This window comes from Mus musculus, chromosome 3 (assembly GCF_000001635.26).
Source record: "Mus musculus strain C57BL/6J chromosome 3, GRCm38.p6 C57BL/6J".
Lineage (NCBI taxonomy): Eukaryota > Metazoa > Chordata > Mammalia > Rodentia > Muridae > Mus > Mus musculus.
In genome coordinates this window covers 51,251,700-51,264,324 of record NC_000069.6, presented here as the reverse complement: position 1 = coordinate 51,264,324, position 12,625 = coordinate 51,251,700, and the positions used below count along the sequence as shown (strand labels likewise).

Below are 12,625 nucleotides of genomic sequence, written 5' to 3'. Positions count from 1 at the left end.
AAAACAAAACCAAACCAAAAAAATGGGGTAATAAGGTCACAAAAATCTATGGGGTCTGTTTTGTATTAGCCAATTACTCCTGGGCGTAGGCTTGCCCTGTCCTGGACTGTTGATCATGCAAGGTGGGTTGATTGTTGAAGAAGATGAAGTTGGAGGATCACAAAGACTACAAATCCTTTTCTTAAGCCAAATGCTTTCTTCCTTGTTATTTCCTCTTTCTCCCATCCTGGCCCTGGGCCATGGGTCCTCCCTTCCTCCCCTCCATCCTCTTCTCTTTGCTACCACCTTCTTCTCAGACTGCTTTCTGTTTTCTTCTCTTCCTTCTCCCTTTCCCTTTCCCTTCCTGTGACTTCCCATAGAGATCTAACTGCCTCTGCCTCCCCAGTGCCAGGATTAAAGTCCTGATGTTCTTCTTTAAAAGACCAAGCAAGGGTGAGGATTGGAGAGGGGGCCCAGAAGTTCAGAGCACTGGTTGGTCTTCAGATTCTATTCCCAGCACCCACATGACTGTTCACAGCTCTCTGCAAATACAGCTCCAGGGATCCGAAACACAGCTGCCTTTAACTCCAATTTCATGGGGTCTGATGCCCTCTTCTGGGCACCAGACTCGCAAAGTGGTACAGAGGTATACATGCAGACAAAACACCTGTGCACATTATTCAAACATTTAAGATTGCCAGTATAAACTTAGCAGTGGGTAAAGAGAATTCCCACTCACTAAGCCTCATCTCCGTGGTAAAGCGTGTGGGCCAGCACATCTCCACAGCGCTATGCACACATCTTTCCTAGTTAGAGTAAAATCAGAAAGAAAGGAAAGCCTTAGTTAAAACCTTGTTTCGTTACTTTCTGTTGCTGTGGTGAACCCGGGACCAGAGCTCCTTGCGGAAGGGTTTGCTTGGCTCTCAGCTACAGAAAGTGTAGCCACAGCGCTCACCTCAGCTCGGTGCATTTTCTCCATTACAGCTCATACAGAGGTCACAGAGGTTAAATATGTCTTAAAACACAGCACGCTCTTTTATTCAGTTCCCACTAAAAACCTTTGGCTCAAGGAACAAATATAATTAAAACAAAAAGACAATCACTCACCACTAGGCAAATGATCTGAGCAGATATGGCTCGAGAGTCCAAATGGCCGATCTATGCATGTGAGTCATTTCACCATTGTCAGCTGTCAGGAAATGCAGGTGAAGACACACAGCTGTTCCCCTTCACTGTGTCAGTGGCTACCCTCAAGAACACAGAAGGCACGGTGCTCGTGCCTGTGAGCCTAGCACAAAGGAGGCTGACAGTGACAGCAAGCTTCACAGCCCAAGTTCAGTGCATGGAGTTCACGGGGGGGGGGGGGGGGACGGACACCGATTCCTACAAATTGTTCTGTGTGCACATGTATGCATGTGTAACACTGTTGGGGCACACACACAGTGTAATTAAACACAGCACACCCACCAACTGAACAAACAGAAAACAGCGTAGCAAGTACTTCTGAGAATGGCCCGTGTGGGGTAGGGAGTGACACACTCCTATATTATTGGTAGAATGTAAATCACAGGGCTTTCAACAAGCTACAGATAGAGCTAGTGGTGTGGTCCAGCCATACCTGTCATATCCATGAAGGGATCTAAGTCAGCGTGTTTCATGTGTGTTCAGTCAGGGAATCAGTCTAGGTGTCTATCAGAGATGAGTGGAAAAATAAAATGTGATCTGTGTCTGTGTGCATATACGTATGTGTGCACATGAGATGTGTACACACACCAGAATGTTTAGCCACGAAAAGTAAATCATGTTTGCAGGAGAATGGGTGGAGCCAAGCAAAATAAACTAGACTTAGAAAAACAAACAGCATGTTTTCTCTTAGGGAACCAGGATTGAAGAAAACAAAATGTTATAGATGGGTAAGGTGACATATGGTTGTGGTATCAATACTCAGGTGGTTAAGGCAGGAAGATAATTCTAGGCCAGGCTGGACCATGGAAGTAGAAAGGGAGGCAGTTCGGGGAAAGAAAAGGGACCTGGCTTGGAAAGAGGCCACAAAGATTTGTGTGGAGCAGTGTCTATGACGGAAGCATGCTGTATGTCTGAGAGCGTGGTAATAAAACCCATTTCAAGTAAAACATTACAAACCCGCATGGTTCTGTGGTTACCGCTGTTTGGGAGGCAGCGTCAGAATGCCATTATCCGTGTGGTTTGTGACTGTACGTGTGAAGCACAGGGTCCTTCTTTAAGCTTTTACTGTGGACGTGTGTGCTGTGGTGCGTACAGAGGGCACAGGGAAACTGCACAGGCAGCTGAGCCGGCAGTCTCACCAGCCCCCAGACCGAATTTGTACTGAGGAGCGGTGGGATGCATTTCACACTCCCCTTGCTAATCTGTCTGCCTCGTGAGAGAAACAGGGACAAACTCGAGTGACCAAAGCATTTACTAGACATAATCACTTGGAGAGTGTGTTTTATTTTCTTTTTTAAAACTTCCTAGTGTATCTGCAAGTTGACAAGGAAATTTCAACATTTGCTTAAAATTCTAGAACTCTCTGGCTCCCAGTATGAGTGAGTATTTACTATTTGTGTTCATTTGAGCTCAAAGAGGCCTCAGATGATCAGAGCCTCTGCAGCATGTAGGTGAGGTTGTTGCTGACTGAGGAGGAGAGGGAGAACATGAGCAAACTTCCTTGTCTAGGCTTGTAGGAAGTTCTTCTAGCAGCATCGGATGGTGGCTCACACCTTTATTCCCAGTTCTTGGGAGGCAGAGGCAGGGGGATTTCTGAGTGCAAGGCCAGCCTGGTCTATATTGTGAGCTTCAGGACATCAGTCCAAAATTTAGTATTGATGCTGTCCTTGACCATAAAGAAAAGCTGGAAGTTCCTGACTTGCTTTGTACAGTTGTCATTTCTACTAAATGTTTTATTTAAAATTACAGAAGTGTTTACAGCTCCTTTTGCAAGCATCTTTCATCTATTCTGAGTCCTGAGTGAGGGAATGCGCTCCATGCATGCTGGGCAGGCGCCCTCCACTGAGCCACACCACACCTCCCACCATGCTGAGGAGGCTGTCCCTTAAACTCACTCTGTGGCCCATGCTGATTTCAGTCTGCTTCCTAGCTTTCCGTGGTTCTGTGCCACCACACCTCCTTGGCACTGAGGATTTCAGTCTGCACATTAGTATCTAGTTTAGTGAGGAATGTCTTTTTAGAGAGTCTGCTTATTTCTGTTTTCAGTTCATGATTTCTTTATCTTATATTTTCAGTTGGCCGTAAACCAAAGACCCAGCAGTCACCAGTTTCCAATGGGTCTCCTGAGTTAGGAATCAAGAAGAAAGCCAGAGAAGGAAAAGGTAATTTGTGGATGGTCATTTTGGAAATAAAATACCCCTTTTATTTTTTTAAATTTTTTAATGGCTTTAGAGCTCTATTATAGAAAGGCGGGGGAAAGAGAGAAGGCAGAAAGAGGGAGAGAGGCCTGCCATGGCCATGTGGAGAGAGGGGGGAAGGGCGAGAGAGAAGGAGGGCTAGAGATGAGAGTAAGTTTTTAAAAAAATTTTAGGTGACATTTTTGCAGGATAATTTCTAGTATATGTACATATGGGAATACCATTTCTTAGTATTTCTCAATTAGGGGTGGACCAACATTATGGGGAGCTTTTAGCAAAATAGCTATGCCTCAAAGAGATGGGATAGCCATTGTATTTGGTAATATCCACAGGACAGTGCAAACCATTGTTTTGGGACCATGTGTTAGAGGACAGGTTTATGTGACACTCATCCTCACACAGAAGAGGCTACACTCATCCGTCTGTGTGGGAGTGGAAGTCAGTCTCTGAGAGCCAGTATCTCTGAACTGTTAGGATTGCATTCAGGGTCAGTCTTGGCAACAGGCGCTGTTATTTAAGCTACTCTGGCCTTCTACTACATATTTTCTGATTCTCAAGACAGGGTTTCTCTGTGTAGCCCTGGCTGTCCTGGAACTCACTCTGTAGACCAGACTGGTCTCGAATTCAGAGTTCCATCTGCCTCTGCCTCCTGAGTGCTGGAATCAAAGGCAACCACCACCTGGCTGATTTTTAAAATTTTTTGGTGTGTTTGTTTGTTTTCTTTCTTTTCTTTTAAAGATCTGACATTGGAATTACAAGCAGTTATGAGTGCTAAGAATTAAACCCAGGTCCTCTGCTAAAAGCAGTCAATGTTTTTAATCACTCAACCATCTTTCCAGCCCCTATGCTTTCTAATTTGTTGTGTTTGATGATTTCCAGTAATATTAGGCATATGTGTCTGATGATCCCATAAACAAATTATCACTATTTAATAGGTAAATGTTTTCAAACTGATAATCTTAAACTTTTTATTGATATGTTTAAATTTGTCCTATTTTTAATGTTTATTGTGTAAATCTACTGAAAACTGTGTAATGATTCCACAGTGAATTTTGGTTATTAGTTATATCTGAAAGGAAAAAAGGACAAACTCCAATTTCATTGTTCTTTTCTTATGAATTTGGATTGGAACTGGTTTCAGACCTTGATTTCCTCTTCTGCCCTGGGTCATATTACATTTCTACTGTGTTAGGTTTTGTCTTTCAGTGCAGATTGAGAGGCTAAAGGATGGAACACAGCCAGCAGGAGTGCCTGTTTTGTAGATACCTAGAATCTACATTGTCCAGCACCGTGTCACCGCCATGACCGATCCTGAAACCTGGGTCCAGGACTCATGACAGCATAGAATCTAGGGCTTACATCTTAAGAACTGGGTGTGGCTCACACTTAATCCAGCTCTCAGGAGGCAGGGATCGCTTGAATTTGAGGCCAGCCTGATCTACATAGCAAGTTTCAGACCTGGAAAGGCTGCACAGTCAGACTTGTCTCAAAAAGAAGTAGCGAATATATAGTTGTAAATGAGGATATTTTATTTGCATTTAATCATGTTAGTGGATTTCAAGTTAATGCCTGTCATTGTTTTTGCTTTGTTTTTAAAGGAAACACAACCTATCTGTGGGAGTTTCTTTTAGATTTGCTTCAAGATAAAAATACTTGTCCCAGGTATATTAAATGGACTCAGAGAGAAAAGGGCATATTCAAACTTGTGGACTCAAAGGCTGTCTCGAAGCTCTGGGGGAAGCATAAGAACAAACCAGATATGAACTATGAAACCATGGGGCGAGCGTTAAGGTGAGAATGAACACAGGCTGGTTCTTAAGCAGAACCGACCTGTCTCTTTAGAGCGTCTGCTAGTTGTTAAAGTGTTTGCTTAAAGAAAAGCTAAAAAACAAATCCCGTGATATAACTGAAAACTTTGAAATAATCTAGAAGAATATTTTAAGCTTGGAAATAGATGGGGAAAGAGAAGTTTGGTCTATATGCCAAATAATTTAACATTGGGAAATCCTTAATTATAGGAGGTGACTCTGCATTTACAACTGTTATAGAATAGAAATTGTTTACCTTGTAGGCCTTGTAAAAAGTTAAACCCAGACTGGGTATAGTGCCCGTGCCTTGTAGTCAGTTGAAAATTGAAGTTAGGAGGATGATTTCAAAGTCATCCTCTTTTACAGAGTAAGGTTGAAGCCAGCCTGAGCTACAATGAGATCTGTAAGAACACACTTTCCAGAGTGAATGTACTTTTAGTCCCTGCAAATGGTGTAAATGACTTTATCTCGAAAATGAAAAAATAGCCAATGTACACATGATAGTGTTTATTTATTTGAGACAGTTCTTGCTATGTAGCCCAGGCTGGCTTGGAGCTTGCATCTATTCTCCCAGCTTCCCAATGCTGGTATTTCAGGCATGAGCTACTAGTCAGTATTCACATGTTCCATGATTATTCCAGGTAAAGTCAGGTTGTTCCAGATAAAGTCAGGTTGTTTTTGTAACAAATTAGAGTTGCTTCTATTACCAATAAAGTATTCTGTCTATGTTAAGCTTTTCTTAAGGGAGAGAACAAGGTGTCCATGGTGGAATGTACTGTGATCTCATCACTTGGGAGGTGGAGGGAGGAGGGTCAGTCTACAGCTGGAAGCTGGCCTGGTCTGTAAGAGAAGGGCCGTGGGGTGCTGGAGATAAAGCACTGCCCTAATAGGGAGTCTAGGTTCACTTGTTGGTGCTACAACTGTTTTGGACACATCAAGGTCACAGAGCTATATTAGCTACTTCTTACTGATGTGACAGAGGCAACCTAGGGAAGGGCACATGGTAGGACTCGCCTCATTCCCAGCCCGACAACAGCGGTGAACGCTGCTACTTAGCTTGCCCTTCCTTTTTATTTGGTCTGAGATTCTGAGAAGAGTGCTGCTCACAGATAGCTTGGTTCTTCCCACTTCAACTGAATCTAGTCAGCCCTACGTGCTTCTAGATCTTGTCAAATCAACAGTCAATATTAACCATCACAGGGTCCTGTGGTATGACATACCAACTTCATTGTCACCAAATCTGTAATCTTAGGTGTAGGCCAAGTGGAAGGAGCCCTCATAAACAGGAATAAGTAAATGTTTCTGTCACATGTACGTGTGGTTTTATTGAGTAAGATGTGATAGTACATTTGATTAATTTAGTCATTTTTCCCTTGCAGATATTACTACCAAAGGGGAATTCTTGCAAAGGTTGAAGGACAGAGGCTTGTATATCAGTTCAAGGACATGCCCAAAAACATAGTGGTCATTGATGATGACAAAAGTGAGACCTGCCCTGAAGACTTGGCAGCAGCTGCTGATGACAAGTCTTTAGAACGAGTGTCACTATCTGCAGAAAGTCTCCTGAAGGCAGCAACTGCCGTCCGAGGTGGGAAAAACTCATCTCCTCTGAACTGCTCCAGAGCAGAGAAGGGTGTGGCTAGAGTTGTGAACATCACCTCCCCTACTCACGACGGTTCCTCCAGGTCTCCTACTACCACTGCACCTGTGTCAGCAGCAGCAGCTCCAAGGTGAGGGAGACGGGAGAGCTGTAGCAGAGGGTTTGTGTTTGAGCGCTCCTTGGAACAAATGTTGAATCTGTATCGGCCAGCACTATAGGGACACTTTTAAAGTGCTGGATCTTTAAGTATACTTTTAGCTATATTTAGTGGAACACACCTACAGTCCTAAGTACTGTGGAGGTTGAGGAAGGAGAATCATAAGTTCAAGGCCTGCCTGTGCTACAGAGTATGAGTTCTAACCTAAGGGTAAGCTAGCAAGACCTTGCCCCAAAAAGCTGGTGACGTAGCTCAGTGGTAAACCCTCGCTTAGTGTGCAGGAGACCCTAGGGCCATCACCGCAACTGTAAAAGTTGGGAACGCTGATTCTAGGCATTTGCATTTGTATTTAACTTGAGACTCATTTTCCCATTTAGTGTTAAATATAACCAGCTTGTTTTTAATCTACCAGGACAGTTCGTGTGGCAATGCAAGTCCCTGTGGTAATGACCTCACTGGGCCAAAAGATTTCAGCGGTGGCAGTTCAGTCAGTCAATGCAGGCACAGGCTCGCCGTTAATAACCAGCACCAGTCCAGCCTCGGCCAGCTCTCCAAAAGTAGTCATCCAGACAGTCCCGACCGTGATGCCGGCCTCCACTGAAAATGGAGACAGAATCACCATGCAGCCTGCCAAGATTATCACCATCCCCGCCACCCAGCTCGCACAGTGTCAACTCCAGGCAAAGTCAAACCTGACGGGGTCAGGAAGCATTAACATTGTTGGAACCCCACTGGCTGTGAGGGCACTCACCCCTGTTTCAATAGCCCACGGTACACCTGTAATGAGACTGTCTGTGCCTGCTCAGCAGGCTTCTGGCCAGACTCCTCCTCGAGTTATCAGTGCGCTCCTAAAAGGGCCGGAGGGGAAATCAGAAGCCAAAAAGCAGGAACACGATGTGAAAACTTTGCAGCTGGTAGAAGAGAAGGGGGCAGACGGCAATAAGACAGTAACCCACGTAGTGGTCGTCAGTGCGCCGTCTGCTATCGCCCTTCCTGTGACTATGAAAACCGAAGGGCTAGTGACGTGTGAGAAATAAATAAGCACGTTCCGGGCGGGCACTGCAGACTGTCAGGGTTGTCCTGACAGACATTTGCAAGGAAGTCATCAAGAAAGCCAGAGGAGGGTTCTCACACAACTGTGCATAGAAGAAAGCAATCAGACGTACTGGAAGTAAATGACCTATCCCATGTTTCAGTGGGAAGTGAACTACACATTGAGATGCTGACAGAAAACTGCCTCTTAAGTAAGAACAACTGAACCCTCAATAAGAAAAGCCTGAAAGGGACCAAGCAGCTCACTACACTATCACGTTACACTAAGAGTTGGAACACTAACACCTGTAAGAGGTTACATAGTTTTCAGTGGGGGGGTTGGGATGGGTGACGTCATTGTTACAAAGAGCATTTCTTGATGCATTTTATATGCATACCAGCAATTAGCACTGTGCTTGGGCAGTGCTCACTTAACTGGTGCTATGTGAAGACTCTGCTAATACAGGTATCTAGAATGTGAACTGAGTGGATCCAAAAGCTTCACACAGAGGAGAGCAAGATCTAGTGCGCTTTTGTTTGTTTGTTTTGTTTTATTTTTTGATTTTGAATATATATATATATATCATAGCTTAAGCTGTTTTAAAACAAAGGCCTTAGACTAATTTTCGGTTTCCTTTCTTGAAATAAGCTAATGGCTTGTTTGTGTAAAGCTTTTTTATTAAAAGAAAAATTTTAAAAATCTTGTACCTAGCACAGTATTGTTATAGAATTTCCATGTAACATTTTCTATGGTAGTTTAAGTCTGTCGGTTTCTTAATTGTGAAGACATTAACAGTTGGCTCCGGCCCTTTACTGTACCATACCTGCGTCACTCGAGTCGCCCTGCTGTCTGCAGACACATCGGTATCAGTTCTTCTGTCATTCGACATTCAGGCCCGCATGAACTTGCCAGGTAGCTCCAGTGCCTGGTGTTTGTTTCCTTTCTCACCCTTTTTCCTTTTCTCCCTAATTTTCTCTTTTTCTTTTTTAGTTGACATTTAAGAGGGGAAGTACCAGTGTTCAGATTTGAACTATAATAGTTTGTATATTCAACATTTGAAGTATATTCTATTTTGTTGTACTCTTGTTTCAAAGTGTATTCAAGTAGGTTTTCTGAAATATAGAAGTGAAATTTATCTTGTGGTTTTGGTCTCTGGTGATATTTTTCACAATGCTCACAAGCCAGCCCAGGCTGTCGTTTCAGTCAGGCCACAGAAGTCTGGTGTTTTCTTAATGACTGCCTGAAGAAATGCTACTCCGGTTTCGTCTTTGTCCCATTATAGAAATATTTGACAACTCTCTGCACATTCCCACTTCCTTTATAACTATAACCACATAAGAAATACAGGTCAGGAAATTGGCCAATCATAATGGACCTATACATGTGAAACACTTTCAGCACTAGTGGTAGCGGCGTGCCTGGCATGTGCAGGCCCCTGGGTCTGGCCTGGCCCCTGGGTCTGGCCTAGCACCTCCCAGGTACTGAGTTGCTTCCGTTCAGTTTGTTTCCCGTCACACCTTTTATGGGTAGAGAGCTGTGGCCTGGCCTGTACAGGTGACTGTACAGGTGAAGACTGAAGGACCAGAGTCACAAATTTAAGTGTCACACAGTTATAGTTAGGTCCTCCTGTACATGGTAGACGTCTATCTTTTTAGAAATGTAGATGAACCACTGAATATTTTTGGCCTTTGTATCTTTAACATGCTATTTATAGCAGCAAAGATTTTTACCTTTTCTAGCCTTTTTTAAAAAAACTAACCTGATTTTAAAAATTCTGTGTATGGGTGTTTTGTCTGCGTGGCTGTGTACACTTGTGTACTGGTGCCTGAGGAGGCTGGAGAGAGGTCAGGTCACTAGATGGTTGGGAGCTGTGCTTGGCGTTTTGAACCTGCTCTTCTGAAAGTGCGGTCACCACTCCACTGCTAAACCGTCTCTCCAGGTCTCATTCCACAAGCTTAGGTAACGATACTTTAAAAAACTAGGTTGATTTGATTACTACTTTTGGAGTTACCCTCAAAATTTACCTCTTAAATACTTCATCTCTCAAAATTGAGTATTGTCAAGTATTGAGGATTGTCTTTTGGTCAAGTCCCTAAAACTCCTTTGCAAAGGTCCATGCTCTCTCTGCGTCCTGAGCCACGCAGAACATACACAGACTTTGGTTAACAGCTAAAGGTGCTAACTTTTAAGCAGATACTTTCTTCTGCATTCAGCTGATTAGAACTCTCTTCTAAAAGCAACAGAAAAAGTTTTCAGGTAAACATATAAAATCTAGATTTGCAAATGTAACTCCAGCTTTCGGACTTCAACCCCCTGAATGATAAGTCAATATAATGTTTCCATCTTGTGTCCAGCATTTTTGGAGAAAAGCCACAAAACCATGGCTTGATGCATTTCCAGCCTCTCCAGGCCTTTGCACTGTGATGAACGGTCTGTGTTTACTCCTTAGGTGACTTTTCAGCATTCTCTCCAGATGGCCGTGTACAGCTTCAGAGACCCCAGGCTGGACCCTTTGCTACAGAGGATCTCACTTCAGCAACCATCCTTGTGTCTCGGAAAGAGGTGCCTCCTACCCATCAGAGTGTCTCTTTCCCTGGCCCAGTAGTTAACAGTCATTCAGTATTTTCTACCAGGCCACTTTTTTCCTCAATGGGAAGCCAACCTGCAGTGCTCATTGAAGGTCACCAGTGGCCTAGCTTACAAACACAATTCTGAAAATGTTTTCAAAGTTAGAGCGTGTACATGCATGAAGGTCAAGGTTCAGAAGTCAGTTCTTCTCCTGTCATGAGACTCAGTCACAAGCACCTTTACCTAGTCTTCTCAAACATTCCACACGACATTTTTACACCTAATTTACTTTGATGTGCCTGCAGATGTTGTGTACGAGGTGCTCATGGAGGCCAGGAGAGTTGGCGCTCCTGAAACTGGAGTTAAACTTGGAGCTGCCATGTAGGCGCTGGGAACCAAACAAACCCGAGACCTCTGCAGGAGCAGCCCTAACCCATGAGCCGTGTCTCCACCCACTTACCTTCACCCTCGCCTCCCCATCAAATCTTGTGCCTTAGTTTTGCTTCCCAAAGTTAACTTGGCTTCCCATGACATGCCTCTGGCTTATTCTCAGCCTAAATGGCTCTCCTCCGGTCTGGCTTGACTTCCAACCAAGGTTTTCTCTGTAGGGCTTACCAGTGTAGAAGGGATGGGAGGAGTTAGTGCGCGTGCACAAGCAGGCTCTACTGAATGTTTTATTAAAGGGATTCCGTCGTGAAGGCTGTTCTTCAGATAGGTGCCCATGCTTTTTCCTTACCAAACCTCAGACCAGACTAGATTTTGACTCTTACTGGCTCACTTTATCTAATTGCCACATCACACCTCTTCCCAAGTGCTGCATTAAACTCATTCCCTGTAGTACAGTGCGTTACTTCTGCCAGGGACCTGTAAGATTATCTCAGACACATCATGCACATCTGGCCATTCTCCCAAGTCCTGTTGATGGTATGTTCTTGTGCGTGCCTGCCTCCACTCCTCTGGCTGTGTAGCCCAGGTTGTCAGAAAACACATCGTCTTTCTGCCTCAGACTCTAGAGTGCTGTGATTCCAGGAAGCTAGTGCGCCAAAAAGCCAAAATAAATAAAAGTGGATTTCATGACACCATTGTGATTTCTTTAAATTCAATAGCATCCTGCCCACTTGTCTCTTTGCTAGTGTCAAGACCTTTTTATCATTGAGACATATCCATGGCATCTCCACTCCCACCTCATCTTTACTTTTCTTACTGGGTGGGAGTTAAGCATCAGAACAAACAAATAATCCCATAGTAGGCATTGGAAACCTTACTTGGGTGGGGAATGTCTACTCTGAGGCTGGGGACTGGCATGTTGGGAAGGGGAGCTAGAAAAGCACCAAGTCTGGGCTTGGAGAATCAGGCTGGGCAGAGCTGGGCGTGGAGGCTCACACTGCCATCCTAGCCCTGGGACACTGAGGCAGGAGCACTGCTGCAAATTTGAGGTCATCTTGGGCTACATAGCACTAGGCCAGCCTGGGCTACAAAGTGTATCATTTAAAAAAAAAAAAGGTTAAACAAGGAGGATAAAGCCAACATGCCAAAGATGATAAGGGGCAAGAAACAAAGACATTACTAATGGCTGAGCCACTGACTGCAAATCTCTGTTGAACAGCCATCTCTTTCTTATTTTGGCTTTCAAATATCCTAGGCTGGCCTTGAACTTGCTTTGTGGTTGAGAATGGCCATGAACTCCGGACCACCCTGCCTCTACACTCCCAGGACACTACCATGTCCTGCTAGTAGTTGTTTTTCCTGGTGCTGACCACTGAGCTATCTCCGCTCCACATGGCCTTGAACTATTCAGTTACTCCAAGTCCTCTGATGCTGTAACTTGATTGTGTCCCCCCATAACTGAGTCAGGCCTTGTGGTAAAGTACTGTTGGCCCCTGGTGAGCGAGTGAGTGCATCAGGCCCACAAACATCTCAAGTGCTCTAGTACATTGGGGAGACTAGCTTGACCTTGACCTGGGGGTGGAATGCAGGGGTAAGCCATTTTGGAGGGAGGGCTCCATCCTTGGGACCAAGACACCCAGAAGCTAGAATGTGTAGTTACTTCTGTTAACTGTCAAGATGAAAATTTAGTGTACTAATGGATAGTGTGTA

At 44.3% G+C, this 12,625-nt stretch overlaps 1 protein-coding gene across 12 annotated transcripts in view; it reads left to right on the top strand.

The window, feature by feature from the left end:
- Elf2 (E74-like factor 2) overlaps nucleotides 1-11,605 on the top strand; it is an 87,964-nt gene extending 76,359 nt beyond the window's left edge. For 7 of the 12 annotated variants that reach the window (XM_017319714.2, XM_030252804.1, XM_030252807.1 and 4 more), the window contains 4 exons: nucleotides 3,240-3,326; nucleotides 4,961-5,153; nucleotides 6,550-6,900; nucleotides 7,340-9,040. In XM_017319714.2, the coding sequence (XP_017175203.1) occupies nucleotides 3,240-3,326; nucleotides 4,961-5,153; nucleotides 6,550-6,900; nucleotides 7,340-7,964 (1,256 nt within the window). In that variant the 3' untranslated portion in view covers nucleotides 7,965-9,040. Of the gene's footprint in view, nucleotides 1-3,239; nucleotides 3,327-4,960; nucleotides 5,154-6,549; nucleotides 6,901-7,339 lie in introns of all 12 variants that reach the window. The other 5 variants (NM_001291059.1, NM_023502.2, NM_001356358.1 and 2 more) reach the window with 1 other exon arrangement.
- The last annotated feature ends 1,020 nt before the right edge of the window (nucleotides 11,606-12,625 follow it).